This window comes from Chionomys nivalis, chromosome 4 (genome assembly GCF_950005125.1).
Source record: "Chionomys nivalis chromosome 4, mChiNiv1.1, whole genome shotgun sequence".
Taxonomy (NCBI): domain Eukaryota; kingdom Metazoa; phylum Chordata; class Mammalia; order Rodentia; family Cricetidae; genus Chionomys; species Chionomys nivalis.
Window position 1 is genome coordinate 103819030 of NC_080089.1, and position 23670 is coordinate 103842699.

The 23670-nt window shown below is 37.6% G+C and overlaps 1 protein-coding gene and 1 pseudogene across 5 annotated transcripts in view; both read right to left on the reverse strand.

The window, feature by feature from the left end:
- Positions 1-23670, reverse strand: part of Dock3 (dedicator of cytokinesis 3) — a 401182-nt gene that overhangs the window by 325657 nt on the left and 51855 nt on the right. For all 5 annotated transcript variants that reach the window (XM_057766540.1, XM_057766539.1, XM_057766538.1 and 2 more), the window contains exon 2: positions 15523-15606. In XM_057766540.1, coding sequence (XP_057622523.1) covers positions 15523-15606 — 84 coding nt within the window. The remainder of the gene's footprint in view (positions 1-15522; positions 15607-23670) is intronic.
- Positions 3245-3638, reverse strand: LOC130872508 (40S ribosomal protein S12-like; annotated as a pseudogene).

Sequence of the window (23670 nt, forward strand, 5' to 3'; positions counted from 1 at the left end):
TGGATAAATATGCATGGGCTTATGTGAGAGAAGAAAGAGTACAGAAAGTTGTAGATTAAAGGAATAAAGATGATTAAATATTAAAAAGTAGTAGAGAAAAATAAGCCACATAAAGCTAAAATATACAGAGAGTTTGGATTATGTATATTATGGTGTTTTCTTTGAATTTTTGACTATGAATAAGCTAAGTATAGAGAGACATTTCACTATACAGTCTGCAAAGCTAAACCAAGATATATATTTTAAAGGCATCTTGACTTCAAAATTTGAGTCTAAGGATATGTTTACTTTGGAAAAGAGGTTCTACTTTTGTTTCCACAGAGGATGGGAACCTGTGGATTTCTTCCAGGCTAATGTGGTTTGATAGAACAAGTTCCCCAAAAAAAACTTTCCATGAACCCTAAAAATACTTTACCCAACAAATAGCAAGAAACAGTTTGAGGAAAACTATGCTTAAATTCCAAAAATGATTGTTAATAAATGTTTATTTTCATTTAAAGGGGGTTGATTGTAAGTGATTAATGGTCACAGTCAATTTGTATAAAAAAAATAAGGGAAATATGATACATACATGAATACTTTGCATCGGTATATATTCCTGCTCTTGTTTAAGGTATTGTGTTTGTATAGCTCACTTTTAAAAAGTAATGTATAATTTAAAATCACAGATTAATATAGTCACCTATAATAGTCAAACTGTAGTCATGTTAGTTAGGTTTTCCAAATGTATAAAGATACATTTCAGATAGATAGGTATTCTTTCTAGATGTATAGAGATATATTTCAAGTGAATAGGTATTCTTCAAAGCTTTCAAAGACATACAGAATACGCCATTTAAACTGTTTTGTTAACTTAGTACTTTTCATGTCAATGAGACACATCTGCTCTTAGCAGCACCAATCTACTTCAAGAGGATGATGGGCATTGAAGAGGCTCCTTATGAAGTTTTTTAGCTATTTAGGCAAGAAACTGCTCTTGCCTGGACTGTTTGATGGCATGCTATATAAACTGGACACACAGGACCCATAGGAAAATGACTGTTGAGCTTGCCTAAAGAAGATGAGACAGTCCTTCAGGGCTCCTGCTCCATAAAAGACTGTGCCAGACATTCTGCAGGACACAGAAGAAAGCAACTGATGAACTTTGTCATTACAAGGCAGAACAGATCTTCAAATTTCCTGCTTCATGGAAAAGTTTGATGGATACTATGGGCCTATAGGCTGAAGATGGATACTCCAACATTAAGAAGAACTTTGGGTGACTGTCTCTGTCAATTCTAAAACTTTGGAAGTTGCTTGCAATGCATTTCCTGTTTACTTAGATAATATATCATTCTGGGATCTTTGAAGACAGATTACCATAGTTTTCTTTAGTTATGATAAAAAATAAATTAGATATGAAAATTGAGACTCACAAAGACAGAATAAATGACAAAGTATTTTTCTTATTTTGCCAAATGTAAATGGAATATTGTAACTGTAATTCTTGCTGGATATGTTTTGTTTTATGTAATTTTACCATATTAAAGTTAAAATCTTCCTTTTTATTTAGACAGAAAAGGGGAGAGAATATGGGATGTCCTTGTGTATGCTGTGAATATATTTTATTATCATTGGTTAATAAAGAAGCTGCTTTGGCCTATCGCAGAGCAAAATATAGCCAGGCTGGTAGAGATAGAGAGAGAGAGTAGTAAGAGTCAAAGAGATACCATGTAGCTGCTGAAGAAGAAAGACACCTAACTGTAGGCCACAGCCTCGTGGTGATACACAGATTAATATAAATAGGTTAATTTAAGATGTAAGAGTTAGTTAGGAATACACTGAATATACTGGCCAAACAGTGTTGCAGTTAATATGGTTTCTGTGTGATTACTCATGTCTGGGTGGCTGGGAAATGAACGAGCAGTCTCCATTTACAATTAAGATATATCACTGCAACAAAATGACAATCACTAGATGTGAAACCAGAAGAGATGAGTATGAAGAGTTTCCATACCTACAAAAAGCAAATGACTCTTTCAATATTAATCAGGAAAGATTTCTTCTCCATAAAACCTGTCCACAACTATCAATAAAGCTTGCACTATTCATATGAATCCCCATATTTGGGTATATTATCTGTATGTATGAACATGTGTGCATGCATGTGTGTGTGTATATGCAATGTGTATTGCACCAATGCATGTGGTCAACCAAAGTGGACACTGGGTGTCTTCTCCAATAACTTTCCACTTACTTTTTTTGAGACAGGGTACCTCACTGAACCTAGAGCTCACCAACTCATCTGAACTGGCTGGCTAGTAAGCTCCACTGATCTATCTATCTCCACCTCTCCAATGATAGGATTACAAGAATGCAGTCCTGTACCCAGATTTAGTTGTGGATTCTAGGGATCCAAGCTCAGGTCTTTATGCTTGCATAGCAAGGGCTTTATTGACTAAGCCATCTCTGAAGCCACACGGTCCCATTTTCACCAGTGAAATATCTTATAATTCTAACCACAGCTCTCATTCGGCTAACTTTTACTTATAACTCATTTTCACATAAAATACTATCTAAAGCTACCCATCTGTTGGCTGTCTTTTTATCAAGGCTTAAAAAGAAACCAGCTAAAACCAAAATGCAAAAAGTAAATCAGAGATATAAGAGACTAAAATAAGCTGAAATGTCTCTTTTGATTTGGTGCCCCAAGCACACACTGGGCTAGTAGGGGGAATAAAATGTTCTTAGTCTATACTGTTTATTATTAAGGGTAGAATTTTTATAAAAAGGCAAAACTAGGTGTCCTCTAAACCAGGTATACAAAAAAATCTTACAACTCCTTCACTGATATAAGAAATAAATAAAACATTTTATGCTGAAAAGAGCCAAGCAAAGAGCTACCACAAAGTAAATGAAAAAAACAAAACAACAACAAAAAAAAAAAACAAAGAAACAAAACCCTAAGGTTGAAATTCCATTTTGAAGGCATAATATCAATGATAATCAGAATGACCCTTAAAATGATTTTAAAGCCTCTCAAATAAATAAAATAACATAACAATGAAAAAAAGGTAGAAGAGGTAACAATAAAGCCAAAAGCTCTAATGTATTAACTGGACCTGTTTTGACTCTTCTATCATTAGTCTAATTTGGAATAGAAACAGCCCTATGCTGTATAAATTTATTCACTCAAATATTATAATTCTAGTAAGAATGGCTGAAAAGTGAAGCATTTTTTTAATGAGCAAAAATATTTATTTATTCATTTCTTGCATTTGAAGTAGTCTTTGATGACATACTTGGCCAGAGATTCTTCACCATAGTCCTTAACTACTACACAACTGTAATTAACCACTTTCCATGGCTTCCCTTTCAATCAATTTTATAGAGGCTTACCCGTTCCCCTAGTCTGTTGCTGTCATCAACTTCAATTAGATTGATTTGGTGCTCACCACAAAGTGCCTCCACCAACCTGACATATGTAGGCTCATCACAATTGGATGTAAGTACACAAAGATGGACTTGGTTCTTGTCTAAGGCTTTAGCAGATTCACAAATGCCATGTGCTAGTCCATTGTGGTAGGGGCGATCTTCAGCACTTCTAGAACAACATTGGCGTCCATTACACTACCAGCAGCAATGCCTTCCTCTGTCATGGTGGTGGATTATGGGTGAGGATAAATCTTGAAGGCATTGAGACTTCACTTCCATGCAATTCAACAGCAGCAGGGGAAGAGCCAAGTGAAGCATTTCTATTTCACTATAAATATTACTAGTTACATTCACTAAAAAAATAATAAATTTAAATACATTTAATAAAACTAAAATTTAATATGTATATTTTAAAAATCTACATTAAATACTAAAAACATAAACTCTTTAAAAAGACTCTACACATGCACTGTGGCACATGTGACCATACACAAATACCACACTATGTTCAAGCACACACAGAGGTACGCACAATAATAAATAATATGAATGTTATGGGTAACCAAACATGATTAAACAGTAAGGTATGAAATCAAACTAAATTTCTGAATATAGACATTAATTCTTTTATACTAGGGGTTTTAAAATTTAATAGTGCAATGGTCACTTTCACTCCACTGTGAAAGAATACCTGACAAAGTAACTTAAGGGTGGATTTATTTTGGCTCATGATTTGAACAGATACAGTCTATTCTAGCAGGCATAAGACAATTGGTCACACTACCTCCAAAGTAAGGTAACAAAGAAAGATGTATGCCAGCATCCAGCTAGTTTCCTCCTTTTTCCCTTTTTAATCCCAGACCCCAACCCATTTAGGCTGAATTTTCTCTCCTCAGCTAAATTGCAGCACTTAAATGCCTTCAAATGCATACCTAGGAATTTCCTAAGTGATAAGATTAACCATCACAAAAAGTTATTTACAGCACACTCTACTTAAGGAATTGGGTCACAAAGAAAAAGAATATTATAGGAAGCTGTTTTAAGTAGAAATAACCATGTTAGGCTAATGAGCAAGAAGCAAACAAAGGGTTTTAGAAGACCTGGACTGACAATACTTTCAAATATAATAAATTCATAGAAATATTCTGAACTGGTCAAATGTCACTAAAGTACAAAAGCAGAAGAACCTGAAAACACTAGGCAATCACCATAGAAGAAAGAAGCATGACAGAGTACAACTGTGATTGCCATCAGTAAATACTCAGGGATTACTAGATGTGGAAAGAGAGAGTTGTGTGGTTTACACTTGTCCTCTTAACTGTGGATTATATTTTACTTCGTTAGTCACACCAAATACTTCAGATATAAATTAAAAGTCACTTCAAATCAAGTTGTAAAAATAAACAGGGTTTGTTTGGTTTATTTCATTTTAACTCTGTTATATTTAAACAAGCAAATAAATAAGAGAAATACAAATAAAGAAGAAAATCTATTTGAAAAAAATGTTCTGAGACTTGGTGTAAATATGAGATTAATTTGTGTGAAAGACATAATTACTTTAAAAACATGCATGAAAAGTAGTAGTGACTTAGCCTTGTGCCACATTCTGTGCTAAAAGTTTTAACATCTATAATCTCAAACATTGATGAATATCACTTGCCTAAATATACATTATTGTTTAGATTGTGAAATGGACTTGCTAGTCACCCAATGCAGGTGAAGCCATATTATGCCAAAGAGGCAAAAAGTACCACTACAATTGCTACTGACAGAGAGATTGCAGAACAATGTGAGCAGTGTTAACTCAAAGAATAAAGCCTCTATACAGACCAGGCCATGTAACAGTCAACAATTAGCAGTCAAACCAGGTGCAAACCAAGCAAGTCATATCAAAAGTACCAAATGTAGCCCAGGGATAGTACCCCTTTGAGAAGTTTCAAGACTTTTATTTCAAAGGTGTAGCATATATTTTTCACTGACAAAGTAAAACAATCCAAACTTATTGATCCTTAACTACTGTAACAAATATCCATGTAGACAGAGATTACAGACAAGCACGTGATATTTACAAAACAAATACAATCTCTTCTTCATCCCATAATTTAAAAGTCTGATTTAAATTTTTGAGAAACTGTCAGGGCTGATAAGATAGCTCAGCAGGTAAAACATTTGCTGCACAAATCTGGTGATCTGAGCTCAATCCTCAGCAGAAGAAAAGAACCAATTCCACATGTTGTCTTCTGACCTCCACCCAGGCACCACGGCACATATGCCTACACATACAGTAATAATAAAAAGGATTTTAGTTTTTTGTCTTTGTTTTTGGGGGGTTTTCTTTTTGTTGTTGTTGTTTCTTTGTGTTTTCAAGACAAGGTTTCTCTGTATAACAGGCCTGGCTGTCCTGAACTCATTTTAATAGACCAGATGGGCCTTGAACTCACAGAGATCTGCCTGCCTCTGCCTCCCAAGTGCTGGGATTAAAGGCCTGTACCACCATGCCCAGCTTAGTTGTTCCTTTGTGAAGGACAGACTGGAGTGACTGCACATTCTTAAAAAAAAAAAAAAAATCATGTAAGAAGCCAACTGTGGATTTGAGGTCAAAAACAAAACCTACAACCTTTAAAAATATATTTTCTTACTTTGGTACATCAATAAAAATATGCATAGCCTTCAAATTCATGGTCTCTTTTCCAATTATATAACTAATAATAGGCAAGAAAGTAAGTGTCAATCACTTATAAAACTAAGCAACTTCTAGCAGAATCCAGTCCCCAAAAGTGGGAACATAATTATTCAAAAGGCTGACTTTGAAAATTATCTTTCCATTATTTTCACTGAAAAGCCTAAAGAATAATCTTGTATATTTATTCACATAATCTAATGCTATTTTAAGTCTTCATTTATGACCTATTACTATAAAAGATGATAATCAGCAAAAACTAAATATGCATTCAAAAACTGAGATTTTTTTTTTTCCAAATGAGTCATTTTCTCTTGAAATTATTCTGGAGAGCCCTAAACAAATTTGAATAATACTGCCGCTGATCAAAGAAGACATTTACAAAATTCAACAATAAAAATGTCTTTAAAAATACATTGTAAGAGCTGGGTAGATGGCTCAGTAGGTAAAGTATTTACCATGCAATCATGAAGTTTACATCCCTGGCACCTAGTAAAATGTTAGGTACAGAAGCATTCATCTGTAATATAAGTGCTGGGGAGGCAGAGACAAGATCTCTGAGCCAGCAAGCTTACCCAAAGTCAGTGGGCTCAGGGTCAGTAAGAGACTATTTCAAAAACAGGTGGAGGAACAACTGAGGAAGATGCCAGATGTCTACTTCTGGCCTCCACATGTATACAATAAATACAAATAAATTTGTGAAATTTCTGGTTCCTTCTCTAATAAACTCCTTTGAAAAAATACAAAAACTTTTAAAAGTACATGAAAAATATGAAAGAACACAAGCACAAATACCACAGAGAGGACTTGAGGCACTACAGTCCATAAGAAAGGAAACTGTATAGGAATGAGCTCCTCCATTCACCCGATATTTTTCTCTGAGGATATCACATTAGAAAATGGTAATCCCACTAATATAATAAGGTTGAAATTTAAGAATACCAAAATAACACAGTCTTCAAGGATAAATTCCTTGAAGAAAGTGAATTACAGTCAATCCAAATTTTTGAATATAATCTATTCCTATGACTACCAGTTTTATAAACTGGTAGCCATGGAAGGGCTCCAGGAAAGCAGCAGATCTGAGGTTTAAGGGCTGGGTAGATCCACTTTAAGAGAAAACAATAACCCAGTGACTTTTCAACAGAAACTGTGCAAATCAAGTATTAATTAAGTAAAATTTATTTTTTATTATTGTTTCTATGGATATGATGTGTGGGTGGATAGATGCATGTGTTTCACAGCATGTGCATGGAGATCAGAGGGCAACTCTGTGCGGTTGGTTCTTTCCTTCTCCCTTTACACGGCTTCCAAGGATTGAATGCAGGTCCTTAGGCTGGCATAAGATGCACTTTTATCCTCTGACCCATCTTGCCAGCCCAATTATGTAAAATCTCTAGAATGTTCAAATATCTATCAAACTAAAATTCTCCACCTAGGGAAAACAATAACAAATTGAAAGGAAGATCACAAAAGCAGAGGCTAAAAAAGAAAGCAGTCAACCTGCACTAAGAAAATGTTTAAGGTAGAAAGAAAATGAGCCTGATAGACTTAGCAAATGAGAAAATAAAGGAAAAGCACTGGATAGGGTTAATGAATGTGAAAACACAAACAGAAGGAAAATATCTGATGAGAGGACTGAGAAGATGGCTCAGTCAGTAAAGCTCTCGCCTCACAAGTGTGAGGACCTGAGTTCAGATACCCAGAACCTATTCAAAAAGTCGTATGTAGTAGTTTGCATCTGCTGTAGTGTAAAAAGGGCCAGTGGAAGAAAATCCTGGCCTGAGAATAGAGCCAAAGAAACACACCCTGCCCCTAATCAATTCACAAATTGAAAACCAAGCAATCCCAGACCACAAAACCAATCAATTCCTAAATACAAAATCCAACTAATCTCTGAGTTTGTCACAAGCTCAGGAACTGAGAACCTACCAATCCTCAACCCTGCAAATCTTCACCTTGTAAAGCTCCACCCCTAAGAAATCCTATATAAGCCCTGTTCAGTTTAGGGCTGCCCTTTTCCACACTGCCAGAGGTAGCCACTCTCCTGGATTCCTCCCTCCCAATAAATCTCCTGAGGTCTATGGTAACAACTTTCTTTTGCTGGAAACAACTTTCTTTGGCTGGAGTGGAGCAGAGTAGAGATGTAACAACTTTCAATGGAGCAGAGCCAGGCTGCAACAGTTCTTGCCATTGCTGAAGCAAAAGGTTACACTCCAGGGAAGCTGAGCAGAGCTGTAACATGTCTCTGGAGCAGAGCAGAGCTGTGACAACCTCATGGGGGAAATCCTCCTCTGCTCATGCAGATCTGTTACACTTGCACTACGGAAACCTTTCTCAGAGCAAGGACTTTAACACTTTGCTGGGTCATCAGAACAGAGTTGTAACACTTCTGTTGCAGCTATCCCTTCAGATACCTATCCCTTCAAAGCTGTAAGTAATTCTTGGCTTCCAGCTACCAGGATACCTTTCCCTTCGGAAATGTAACACTTACTGGTATTCCTTGGCTTCTGACTGCCAGAATGCCTTCCCCTTTGAAGCTGTAGGTAATCCTTGGACTCTGACTACCAGGATACCTTTTCCTTTAGAGATATTAACACTTACAACACTGGCAAGATGTGAAGCAGAGAAAGATGGATACCTGAGAGCTTAAGTCCTGGTTATATAACAAAGCTCTGGATACCAAAGAACCAATACCAGAGGTTGTTCTCTGACACCCACATGTATGCCACATACATGTAAGTAAGCAAATACATAAATAAGAGCAATATAAAATATGGGGGCAATTTAATTTAATCACTATAACTGTTATATATTGTTTGACAGTATAAAAGCATAAAGTACATGTTTTACACTCTAAAGCCAACATACATATTTTACATTCTAAGGCAAATGTTCCAAACTTTTGGCAGTGTTACATAGTGTTGTCATCAACAAATGTATTGGGCCATATTCATTAGACATTCTGAGTGACAAGTACAGGACACAGGCTGCAGGTTGGATATACCTGCAAAGGTTGCTGGAGGAGAGGAGTCACTTTCTTCAGTTGTATAACTACCCACTAATAAAATACTCAAGTAAATAACCTTCACTCATGTTTGTGCAAGGTAGGAGACTCAGTAGACTGATAAACCACACACACATACACACACACACACACACACACACACGGGCGGACAGACGGACATACAGGCAGATGGACGGATGAATAGATGTGAAAGTAGAAGGGGTTTTGCTGGGAAGCGGATTTTCAGCAAAAGGAGAGGAGAAAAAAGAGGAAAGGAGTTGAAAGTGACTAAAATTCATAGGAATGTGTAAAACTGCCAAAGGATAAAAACTTAAAATTAAAAAAAAATCTCAAAACTTCTATCACAGCAAGAGAAAGACAGCCACAAAATGAGATACATTTCATCCTCAATCCCAGTACTTGTGACAAAAATTTCCTATGCCTTTTGAGGATATGCTGCATAAAGGAGATTAGTACTCAGCTATTTTTATTAGCACCTTGGGTCTCAAGTATGGTATGCTTCCACTCTTTCAATTCCTTACAAATTTTCCATATCCTGTGGATACATTTTTAATACCTGTGTTTCATTTTTATTGCTTTCAAGAGAAAAAAGTAGATGTAGCTATTCAGTACTCCACTATAAGCCAGGTGTGGTGGTGCACATCTTTAGTCATGGCACTAAAGAGGCAGTGGGAAGCCGATCCCTAAATTTAAGGACAACCTGATCTATAAACTGAGTTCCAGGACAGCCAGGACTATACAGAGAAACTGTCTTAAAAAACAAAACCTGCCTAACCCAAAAGTTTCCAAACATTCTTTTCAACATAGTAACAAATTTGCATACTTTAATAAGAAGACTTTTACTTGCTCAGAGAATTCCAAATACATTTTGATTAAATCTCAATGTTATTTTAAAAATAATAATGATAGCTGGGGAGATGGCTTGGAGATTAAGAGTACTGGCTGTTCTTCCAGAGGTCCTGAGTTCAGTTCCCAGCAACCACATGGTGGCTCACAACCATCTGTAGTGAGATCTAGTGCCCTCTTCTGGCTTGCAGGCACACATGCAGGCAGAACACTGTATACATAATAAATAAATAAACCTTTAAATAATAATAATAATGATACACCAAGGTCCCTAATAACAATATTCATCTAGGTGGTATAAGCTAAAACCTGTTCTTACAATGCCTATTAACTTAAGGCCCCAAATTGCTAAATGAACTAAAGATCTGATGTAAAATCCTTACATTCTTTTCTGAGTTTTAATAGTAACATCCAAGGAACTATAACAGAAAACTTCCTTGAAATGCCAACTATGGCTTGTCTGCAAGATCCTTTGCTGAGGATCAGCTTCCTGCTCCTTCACTAAGGTTACCCACCCAGAGCAGTGAGTGCCTGACTAGCAGGCAGGCCTCAAGGTCCCCACAAGGGAGCGCGAGCCCCTGCTGCTGGGGCTGCAGGATCTGCTATGCTCTCCTGGACCCGCCCTGCCTGCCTCCTTCTTCCATTGGTCCCTGGCTCATTGGGCTACCAGGTGTCCCTGTGTAGGTGCTGAGAAGTTCCATCTGGACGGGTCATTGGACTACCAGGTGTTGAGGAGTCCATCTGGAAGGGAACGGTTCCTGCCCCTACACTGAGGAGATACACCCAGAGAGTTAGTCACAGCAAAGACTGGACCAAGACACCAGGCCTCTCCTTGCTCCATTTGAAGGAAGAGATGGGCAGACACCAATGCAAGAATTCCTCCAACAACCTGAAAGGCAACGTGACATCACCAGAATCCAGGAATCCCGAAATAAGAACAATTGTACACCCTATTCCAGAAGAATTAGAAGAATTCGACTCAAAAGTGAATTATATGAAAATAATAGAGGACCTTAAACAGGAGGTGAAAAACTGCCATAATCAATTACATTACAAACAAAAAGGTAGAGGAAATGAATAAATCTCTCAAAGATACCCAAGAAAACCAAGAGAAACAAGAAAAAGCAATCAAACAAGTGAGGGAAACGGTCCAAGACTTGAAGAATGAAGTGGAGGTAATAAAGAAAACACAAACCGAGGGAAGGATAGAGATGGAATATTTGGATAAACAAACAGGAAGTACAGAGACAAGTACCGCCAACAGATTACAAGACATAGAAGAAAGAATCTCAGACACTGAAGATACCATAGAGAAAATAAACACACTGAATAAAGAAAACGGCAAAACCAACAAATTCTCATCACAAAACATTCAGGAAATCTGGGACACAATAAAAAGACCAAACCTAAGAATAATAGGGATAGAAGAAGGAGAAGAAGTACAGCTCAATGGTCCAGAAAATATATTTAATAAAATTATAGAAGAAAACTTTCCTAACCTTAAGAAAGATATTCCTTTGAAGGTACAAGAAGCATAAAGAACACCGAATCGGCTGGATCAAAAAAAAAAAAATCTCCTTGTCATATAATAATCAAAACACAAAACATACAGCATAAAGAAAGAATATTAAGAGCTGCAAAGGAAAAAGGTCAAGTTACCTATAAAGGTAAACCTATCAGACTTACACCTGATTTCTCTATGGAAACCATGAAAGCCAGAAGGTCCTGGATAGATGTACTGCAGAAACTAAGAGACCATGGATGCAAGCCCAGACTACTATACCCAGCCCAGCTTTCATTCACTATAAATGGAGAAAACAAAATTTTCCAGGATAGAAACAAATTTAAACAATATGTAGCCACAAATCCAGCCTTACAGAAAGTAATTGAAGGAAAATCACAACCCAAGGAGTCCAACAATGCCCACAATAACTCAGACATCTAATGACCCTTCACCAGCACAACTTGAAGAAGGGAAACACACAAACCCTACTACAGAAAGAAAGAAAGAAAGAAAGAAAGAAAGAAAGAAAGAAAGAAAAAATGAAAGAAAGAAAGAAAGAAAGAAAGAAAGAAAGAAAGAAAGAAAGAAAGAAAGAAAGAAAGAAAGGAAGGACTGGAGTTAACAACTACTGGTCATTAATATCACTTAATATCAATGGACTCAACTCACCTATAAAGAGGGACAGGCTAAGAGATTGGATACGAAAACAGGATCCAACATTCTGCTGTTTACAAGAAACACACCTCAACCACAAAGACAGACATCTACTCAGAGTAAAGGGCTGGGAAAAGGTTTATCAAGCAAACGGACCTATGAAACAAGCAGGTGTGGCCATACTAATTTCTAAGAAAGTTGACTTCAAACTAAAATCAATCAGAAGAGATGGAGAGGGACATTTTTTACTCATAACAGGAACAATTCATCAGGATGAAGTCTCAATCCTGAATATCTATGCCCTTAATATAAAAGCACCCACTTATGTAAAAGAAACATTACTAAACCTCAAGGCAGTCATCAAACCACACACACTAATAGTAGGAGATTTGAACACTCCTCTCTCACCAATGGACAGGTCAATCAGACAGAAACCTAACAGAGAAATAAGAGGATTAAGGGAGGGCCAGGCGGTGGTGGCGCACGCCTTTAATCCCAGCACTTGGGAGGCAGAGGCAGGCGGATCTCTGTGAGTTCGAGACCAGCCTGGTCTACAAGAACTAGTTCCAGGACAGGCTCCAAAACCACAGAGAAACCCTGTCTTGAAAAACCAAAAAAAAAAAAAAAGAAAAAAAAAGAAAAGAAAAAAAAGAAACATCACCTTTACAATAGTTACAAATAACATAAAATATCTTGGGGTAACTCTAACCAAACAAGTAAAAAACCTGTATGACAAGAACTTTAAATCTGCCGGGCGGTGGTGGCGCACGCCTTTAATCCCAGCACTCGGGAGGCAGAGGCAGGCGGATCTCTGTGAGTTCGAGACCAGCCTGGTCTACAAGAGCTAGTTCCAGGACAGGCTCCAAAACCACAGAGAAACCCTGTCTCTAAAAACCAAGAAAAAAAAAAAAGAACTTTAAATCTTTGAAGAAAGAAATTGAAGAAGACATTACAAAATGAAAAGATTTCCCATGCTCTTGGAGGTAGGATTAACATAATGAAAATGGCAATCTTACCAAAAGCAATTTACAGATTCAATGCAATCCTCATCAAAATCCCAATATCACAGACAAGCAAAAAACAATACTCAACTTCATATGGAAAAACAAAAAATCCAGGATAGCTACAACAATCCTGTACAAGAAAGGAACTTATGGAGGTATCACCATCCCTGACTTCAAGCTCTACTATAGAGCTACAGTAATAAGAGAAGTTTGGTATTGACATAAAAACAGACACATGGACTAATGGAATAGAATCAAAGACCCTGACATAAATCTGCACACCTATCAACACCTGATTTTTTACAAAGATGTCAAAAATATACAATAGAAAAAAGAAAGTATCATCAACAAATGGTGTTGGCATAACTAGATGTCACCATGTAGAAGAATGCAAACTGATCATATCCATTGCCCTGTACAAAACTCAAGTCCAAGTGGATCAAAGACCTCAACATAAAACCAGTTACACTGAAGCTGACAGAAGAGAAAGCAGAAAGTAGCCTTGACATTGGCACAGACTACTTCTTGAATATAACACCAGTAGCATAGACACTGAGAGCAACAATTAATAAATGGGACCTCCGGAAACTGAAAAGCTTCTGTAAGACAAAGAACACTGTCAATAAGACAAAAAGGCAGCCCACGTAATGGGAAAAGATCTTCACTAATCCCACATCTGACAGAAGACTGATATCCAAAATCTATAAAGAGCTTAAGAAACTATACATGAAAATACCAAATAGCCCCATTAAAAAATGGGGTACAGATTTAAATAGAATTCTTAACAGAAATATCTTGAATGCCCAAAAGACATTTAAAGAACTGTTCAACATCCTTAGCTATCAGGAAAATACAAATCAAAACAACTATGAGATACCATCTTACACCTGTCAGAATGGCTAAGATCAAAAATGCTAATGAAAGCTTATGCTGGAGAGGATGCAGAGTAAGGGGAACACTCCCCATTGCTAGTGGGAGTAAAAACTTATACAGCCACTTTGGAAATCAATATGGCATTTCTCAGAAAATTGGGAATCATTCTACTTCAGGACCCAGAAATACCACACTTGGGCATATATCCAAAGGATGCTCAATCATACCTCATTATTTATTTTACCCTTTCTTTGCTATTCTTAATGGTGCTGTAGGAGTTTTTATTTTAAATTAGCTATTAGTCTATTTTCATATCTTGTTTGTTCTTACAATGTGGATGTCACTGTTTATTTTCTTCTGAATAGTGCTAGGGATGAAACCCAAATGCCTAGAATGTGTTAGGCAGGGACACTGCCACTAAATCACATTCTGAATCTAACTGAGAAAATACATCTAAATCGGGGCAAGTTTCATCTTGCATGAATCTTATCATATACTGTCATATAGAGAGAGACATAGAAAAAGAAATTTAACTTAGATCTTCTGCAATTTAACTAAGATCTTCTCTTAACTACAGACCCAGCTCTTCAGCCCTCTATTTTTTTTTTCTTGTGCTTATTCCAGGTTCTTGTTTAAGACCTTGAGAATACATTTAGTTAATGTCTTGTTTCTTTGTTAATGTGGACATTTTAATAACTACAAAGTTCCCTCTTATAACTTTCTCTACTCTTGGAGTCCATACATCTTGGAGTGCTGCATTTAATTTAGATCTAATATTTTTCTTTTCTTATTTTTTTCAAAAACTATATTTTGTTTTTTTGGTTTTTTTATTTACCTTTTCAAAAACACCAGAGAGAGAGAGAGGGAGGGAGGGAGGGAGGGAGGGAGGGAGGGAGGGAGAGAGAGAGAGAAAAGAACAAAAAAGAAAACCTGGGTTTCTCCCATGCTCAGGATACCACCCAGTGTCTCAGTTGACTTCCTATTGTCCTCAAGATACAGTACTCTCAGCTACTACTCCAGCACCATGTCTGCCTGCATGCCACCATGCTCCCTATGATGATAATGGACTAAACCTCTGAAACTAATAGTTTCAGAGTGAATTTCTGAAAACTATTAAATGTTTTCCTTACAAGAGTTACCATGGTCATGGTGTCTCTTCACAGCAATAAAAACCCTAAGTAAGAAAAGCATGTATTTAGACCTTTTACAGCTAAAAATATCTAGTCTATTTGACAGAAAAACAAAAATGAACCAATTTACAATTCACTCAAATACAGTTAAGTATATTTGTAATAAATCTAAAATAATCATTGGACATTATATGTAATATTAGTATTCTTATGGCCAGAAATGTCTGTTACTTCATTAAAACTAAAAACTTAACCTTTAGGGAAGATTTCATAACAGTATTTAATATGGTTAATAATAATTTCACAAAGAGTTCTAAAAAATCTATCAGCATAATTGCAACATTTCCATAATTGATCACTATTTATGTGTTTTATAGGACCATACTTACCTTCACACTTTTCAAGAATTTGAACTGTTTCTCCTATTTCTAAGACCAGTCCTTGAGGGACAGAACCTCGAAAGCTGCATATCACTAGAAAAGCAAAGATAAATATATCAGTTAGTATTATTAAAATACTTATGGTCAGAGTCACTGAATTAAGCACTGAATGTTCAATATAAATGCTCCATTATTCAATAATTCCTGTTTAATGTGTAATGGTCAATATATTGCAAAAGGTAGTATCATTAAACAATAATTGTGGCAAAATTATTATTCCTGAGTGGTGTGCATGTGCTCTTAAATAAAAACATTTCATGCATAAAGACTCTTCCTGTCCCCCAGCTTGACCTAAGTTCAAATACCCTCTCAGAGCAAACATGTTGGTAATCCTGGTTAACAGAATGGCCAACCTGAAGACCAAGAATTCAGGCCCAGTATCAGAACAGACTCTATGGATGGAATTCAAGATCTACAATGACAGGTTAGCTGCTGAACAATATTGTAGACGACAAGCTAAGCCAACTTCCATACCAGCCCTCACGACCCTCCAAACCCTAAAAATAAAAAAATAAATAAAAATCTACCACCCACATGCTAGCCAAAGCAAAGACCAGGCCATTTAAGAACTCTGTCATTAAGGCCACCAGCAGAACATGCTAGGTGATCCACCTAAACAAAGCCTGGCCCAGCCAAATTTTTCTTTCACAAAATAGAAGACGATGAGTGGCTCTTAATTCTTGTTGGTGGGAGAATTTGGAAATGGACTCAGAAGGAAACTCAAGAACCATGTTAGAATTTGAGAAAGAGAAATAAACTGGCTCATTGGTCTAGGAATATGGTTCTTGCTTAAGTCCAAGAAAGAAAGGTAAATGGAGCAGACAGACTAAATATGTTGGCAGCTGTTGGGAAAAAAAAAGAGAAAAACCAATGTAATTCACAAAAAGATACTGAACTTAGGGATTCTGGTTGCTGCACTATTAAACTCAGTATTTACATTTGTAGACAGAATGGTCTTATGATACAGACATAGATACACTATGTAATTCTGACAGATGTAATATGAAGAAAATGCTACTGGAGATTTTGTTCACATTTTGGTTTTACATATGCATATTTACTGCAATCAGCAGCATATAACACCTTCAATATCAATTCAAGAGCTTGTTTTTTCCTGTCTGCTTTTTGATAAAAGACTGATGATTATCTCGAATATCACCATAGAATCTTCGTCCAGCGACGGATGGAGATAGAGACAGAGACCCTCATCAGAGCAACAGACTGAGCTCCCAAGATCCAGTTAAAGGGCAGAAGGAGGGAGAAGATGATGAAGGAAGTCAGGGCCGCGAGGGGTTGGTCCACCCACTGAGACAGTGTGCCTGTTCTAATGGGAGCTCACCAAATCCAGCTGGACCGGGTCTGAACGAGCATGTGATCAAACTGGACTCTCTGATTGTGGCTGACAATGGGAGCTGACTGAGAAGTCAGCTGTATGTAAAATCTTTCTAAAAATGAACCTAATTTTTTAAATGATAAAACACTTCTAGAATAAATATGTATCTTAATTAACCTGTGTCCTTTAATTTCAAAGTCTGTCTCTGCGGTTCACACTACCTACCTTTCAATTACTCTTCCCTAAGAGTCAACATCTTAGTGTTTTGACCTGATTTTTGGTTTGTAAATGTGGCTGTACGTGTGTATCTTGAATTATCATCTCAATGTAGGTATGATTTAGGAGATTTCATTAGAAATTACAAGGTGGCAATTCAATTGTTCAAGTTTTTATTTTTCCAAACTACTTAAAAATATCGCTTAATTAGAAACTTCATCTGGTCATTGTTACAGGAAAAAAACAAAATGTTTTCTAACATTTTGATATTTGTAAAAGTCTTAAAAATAGTCATGAGTTTAAAAATTTGGCGTCATTCAAGCTTTCAAGATTCAAAATGTAAGTAACAGATGCCCAAAATATACTCCAAAACTCAGCGTTTTTTCCTAGTCATAAACTAATCACACTATCAACAACTGAGAATTATAAGAATGTTAAAAAAGCCAGGCGGTGGTGGCACACGCCTTTAATCCCAGCACTTGGGAGGCAGAGGCAGGCGGATCTCTGTGAGTTCGAGACCAGCCTGGTCTACAAGAGCTAGTTCCAGGACAGGCTCCAAAACCACAGAGAAACCCTGTCTCGGAAAAGAAAAAAAAAAGAATGTTAAAAAAAAACAAAAAGTTGACTGGTCAGTTTCTTGGATCTGAAAATTGCCGCAGGAGGACCTTCCGCTCCTTCAGCCAATAGCCGCTGAAGTACGAGACCACTGTGCTTCGGGAGCGCCTTCCACTCCTTCAGGTAATAGCTGCTAAAATACCAGTCCACTGAAGTGTGGTCTATTTATCTTTAAAAAAGAGAGGCAAGCCTTGGCCGGCCTGCTCTCTTGGTTCCGGCTCTTGGTTCCTGCTCCTGCTCCGGCTCCTGCTCCAGCCACTAGGCTCCTTTCCTGACGGTTGGTGTATTGTGAGTTTTACCCCACAAAATAAATACCCCTTTAAATCCTAACTGGTGTGGGATTGTTTGGTGCTTTAGAAAATATAGATGATTATTTTACAATTGTTTCAGATGTGGGTTACTTAGGAATATACCTTAGCAAACATGAAATCCATTTAAGTATCTGTGTTAAAGTCTTTTAAAGAACTGCTTGTAGTGATATTTCATTTGTATTTTAATAAAAAAAAAAGCTTGTCTGAAAATCAGAATGGAAAACAGCCACAATAGTCAGCCATAAAGGCCAAGCAGTGGTGGCACACACCTTTAATCCCAGCAGGCACACTAGCTAGACACAGAGGCCGGGCAATGGTGGTGGATGCCTTTAAGCCCAGCACTAGAAAGAAATATAAGGCAGTTTAAGACAGGAACTTACTTTCTTTCAGGCTGAAGATTTCACAGAGGTAAGAGCTCTCTAGTGGCTTGGCTGCTTTGCTTTTCTGACCTCAGGTTGAACCCCAATATCTGTCTCTGGGTTTTTATAATTCGTGCTAATTTTGGTGACCAACATTTGGGGTACAAATTCAAGAAAAAGCCGTTTCCCTGAGGCTTTTTAGTCACTGGCTGTTGACGGAGACTGCTTGTTCGTTTCCTGGCTGCTCAGACCAAAATAATCACTCAGAAACTATACTAATTACAACACTGTTTGGCCAATGACTCAGGCATATTTCTAGTTAGCTCTTACATCTTGAATTAATCCATTTCTTTTAATCTATTACCATGAGGGTGTGGCCTGCAGGCAAGGTTCCAGCATGTACTTCTTATGCATCTTCATGGCATCTCTCTGACTCCACCAACTCTCTCTCTCTCTGTTCAGATTTCCCACCCGGTTTTGCTCTAAGTCACTGGACAAAAAAAGCTTTACTCATCAACCAGTAAAAAGCAACACATATACAGAAAGACACACCACAGCAACAGACACAGGCTAGAGCTGCATGTGGGGCTCCCCCAACCTGGCAAGGCTTTCTCTTCTTTTTTTCCCAAGCCTCTGGGTGAGTTTAGAATTTTCCTCTTGATGCCTCTCTGAAACAGTCTCCAGCTGTTATTCAAACTCCTGAAGCACCTGGGTTCCAAATGTCACAGGATTCACCTGCCCTAGACTGGCTGGTTCTGCCTTCAGGCAACCCCCACCAGAAGTGTCCTGTCCCCGCTTCAACCCCTCCACAACAATACCCTGTGCTTGTTCGCTCCTGCGCTCACATGCTTCTCCCTCTCCTCCCTCTCCCTCTCCCTCTCCCTCTCCCTCTCCCTCTCCCTCTCCCTCTCCCTCTCCCTCTTTCCTTCTCTACCACAGACTGTGGTCTCTCCCTGAACCCCTGTCTCAGGCTGCTGCCAAAGTAGGTAGCAGCCTTGAAACCCAGTCAGGCTTTTGCTGTTCTAAGCAGCAGCAATAACCCTCACATCTTCATCAACATCGATGTTTGATTGGAAGCATCACCCCAGCCCCTGGCACCCCTATACCCAAACAGTCTGGAATATTTGGTTGGAAGTGTCACCCTAGCCCCTGGCATCCATATACCCAAAGAGTCCATAATGTTTGGGTAGAAAGTTCCATTTCAAGCCCTCTCCTGAGAGTTGTTTTCAGTCCAGACTCTGAGAAAGCCCGCCAAATGAAGGCCCCTCCCCAGAGATGCTCAAGACCACTCCCACAGGGTATTTAAACTGCCCCCAGAAAACAAACGTGGTTTTCTGGTCTCCTTCCCTGGCTCTTCTCTGGGGGTCTAGAAGGTCACCCAGGAGCGTTGGTATCCATTAAACCTGGGTTTTTCTAATTAGGGTTGATTTAGTTGATTTGGATTATTGCATTAGTGGAGAGGTTTACTGGGGTGCAAAAACTTTTCATTTAGTAGATTTGGTAAGACAATTGGGAATTCTTAAAGGGAAAAATTAGTTAAAAGAGAGGTCTTTTTTCCCCACATTAAAAAATGGAGAAAACCATTACAATGGAGGGATTTGGGCCTCTGTATGATGTGCTAGACAGTCTGAAAATGGAGTGATTAAATGAGAGGATATCTAATTTAAATGAGATTTATGTAATGTCAATTATAAACATCAGAATTATCATTTTTGTCTTATTACTAAAACAGCTGCTTAATCTGAGTGCTAAGATACAGGCCTTAGAAAAACCTAATAAAACATATCACAGAGATATTCAAATCCAGACAGAGTATTGTAATTATAATTACAGCAATGCGTTAAAAGAATAGAGAAGAACAGCATGTTTTCAGACGACCAACCTTAATATATCCAGTAACCTTACAGGAATTTCCAAATGGCAGAGGCTCTGTTACAGCTAACTGGACTCCTGTGCCAATATTAAATCTAAGAAGAGTCAAGGAAGCAATAGTCTCATATGGCATGCATTCACATTTTGTGAAGTAAATGTTAAACTCGTGGTCAGTTTGTAACAGAATTATCCATAAAAACTGGATAGAAAGGTGTGCATCCAAACAGACTAGGCTCCCAAAAAGCCAGTACATGCAGTAGAATCAAAACCCTGTGCCATTATCATTGGCTTCTCAGTCAGCTCCCACTGTCAGCCATATTCAGAGAATCCAGTCTGATCATATGCTTATTCAGTCCCAGTCCAGCTGGCCTTGGTGAGCTCCAATTATATCAGTCACACCATCTCAGTGGGTGGGCGCACCCCTCGCAGTCTGACTTCCTTGCTTATATTCTCCCTCATTCTGCTCTTCATCTGGACCTTGGGAGCTCAGTCCAGTGCTCCAATGTGGGTCTCTCTCTATCTCCATCCATTAAAGGATGAAGGTTCTATGTGGACTTCCCACAGGGCAGGGCACCCTGACTTCTCTTAGGACTGGAGAGGGAGGGGGTGGGGGAGTGGGAGGGAAATGGGAGGAGAGGAGGAGGTGGAAATTTTTAATAAATAAATAAATTGGAAAAAAAGAAAAAAACAAAACAAAACAAAAAATAGAAGAAAAAACTGGATAGAATTGGTTAATGGTGTTTTAGAGCCTGATCCACAATTACAATGGATTACCTGGTTCAAAGAACAGGCTAAGATTATTGAACAATGGAGTAAAGTTAAAGGTAGGGAAATCCCACAAAATCAAATTCTTGGAGAAGGAATTTATGCTACTATAGATTATGCTATTATAGAAAGGCAAGCTGTATATGATGACCACACCCAGGATTTTTGCACCTCAGCAGCTATGAATGTTTGGGACAGAACTGGAGAAATACAAAAGAAAATTGAGTCATTTACTAAAGCTATACAGGGCCCAAAAGAAGTCTTTATAGATTTCTTACAAAGACTAACTTCAGTAGTAAACAGAATGATACCAAATTCAGAAGCTAGACAAATAATAATTGAATCTCTAGCTTTTGAAAATGCCAATTCTCTATGCAAAAGGTTAATTAGGCCACTAAAGGAAAGGTCAGCACCTTTGGAGGAATGGATTCGTGATACAATTATCATTGACTCTCCTGATCATGATGATACATGGATAGGAGAGGTGATTTCCAGAGGCTTGAGAAAAATCAAAACGTCAAATGTTATAAATATGGCCAAAAAAAAAGTCACCTTAAAAGAGACTGTAGACAGGGCATTCCTAGAAACAATGTTTTTTCTAAGAACAATCCATTCACAACATCCCTCTCTTCTGGATTATGTAGAAGGTGTGTCAAAGGCAGGCAATGGACTAATAATGTAGGTCAAGGAATCCTTTGCTGTCAGGAAACTCCATGAGCGGCCTCTCACAGGCCCCTATGCCAAATGCAGTTCAGTCATTTCCTGCCATTGTAGAGGAAACTCCTTCCCAGAGCAATTAAAGAACCTAATGCCTACAGTAAGAAACCATGCTGCTCTGGATAATAGAACAGATATAGACAAGAGAACAAAAAATTCAGAGAAACCATAAAGCGAGTATTTTGGCAAAGTCCTATAAACGAACAAAAATCAAAGTTAATAATAAATGAATTTTTCGTTGAAGGTCTATACATACAGGTGCAGATGTAGCAATAATTTCATCAGAATCTTGACACCAAAATTGGCCTCTTCAGAATGTACATGTTCAGTTTATAGGGATCAGAACTGTATCTCAAGTGAAGCAGAATGTGAGAGGAGTTAAATGTATAGAGCCAGAAGGACAGAGAGGAATATTAAAACTATATGTAGCTAACATAGCAATGAATTTGTGGGACATGATTTGTTACAGCAATGGAATATTCAGATTAACATTTCCCCAATCTTAGAAAGGAGCCATAAATTATATTAGAAGATATTATAAAGAACAGTTACCGACCATTCAGACTGTACAAGAAGAGGGCACAATAGCTGTTGATATTTCACAGGAACCAAGAGTCCTGACTTTACAATGTTTGTCAGACAAACATGTATGGGTTGCAACAATGTCCTTTAACAACAGAGAAACTGCAGGGCTTAGAACAGCTGATATAGAAGCAGTTAAATGCTCAGCATATTGAAGAATCAATCAGCCCTATATTTGTTGCTCAATTTTCCCGTTTTTGTTATTAAAAAGAAATCTTGAGAAATGGAGAATGGTTACAGAGCTAAGAGCTGTTAACAAGGTGATGCAGCCAATGGGCTCTCTATAGTCTGGAATTCCCCTTAGCCTTCCTTATCGCCTAAAGAATGGACTCCTATAATTACTGTTTCTCTGTTTAATTTATTGTTTCTTCACTATAACTTTACAAGAAATAGACAGGAAAAAATATGCCTTCCCAGTGCCTACTTACAATAATTCTCAGCCTGATAACAGATATCAATGGAAGATTCTCCCACATAAAATATTAAATAGCCCCACCCTGTGCCAATATTTTGTAAGGCAGCCATTGGAAATGATATGTAAGCAATTTACTAAATCTATAATTTACCATTACATGGACAACATTTTGATATCTGATTCAAATGTAGATACTTTAGAAAAAATATTTAAAGAAGTAAAGAAAATTTTGCCTTTTGGGGGATTACAAATTGCTCCTGAAAAAATACAAAGAAGAGGTTCCATTAATTATTTAGGCTATAAAATAGGTTTACAAAAAATAAGACCCCAGCCGGGCGGTGGTGGCGCACACCTTTAATCCCAGCACTCAGGAGGCAGAGGCAGGCGGATCTCTGTGAGTTCGGGGCCAGCCTGGTCTATCAGAGCTAGTTCCAGGACAGGAACCCAAAAAAGCCAAAGAGAAACCCTGTCTCGAAAATAAAAAATAAATAAAAAATTAGACCCCAAAAGGTGCAAATTAGGAAAAATGGATTGCAGACTCTTAATGACTTCCAAAGATTGCTAGGAGACATTTCCCATCTACAGCAAACTATTGGGATAAGTCCTGATGACCTGATTAATTTAAACAAAACCTTAGATAGTAATCCCAGGGAATTATCAGCTGAAGTTGAGAGAGACTTGGTTTTGATCAAAGAGAAATTATAGAAGGTACATGTGGATCACGTAGATCTGAATCTTAACTGCAGTCTGGTCATCTTACCCTCCAAGCATTACCCTACAGTAATTTTAATACAGAGAGAAGATATTATCTTAGAATGGATCGTTTTATCACATAAACAGGGTAAAAAATCAAAAACTTATGTGGAAAGGTTTCTGAGTTAATTCGAAAAAAATGAGACTTCTTAAATTAAC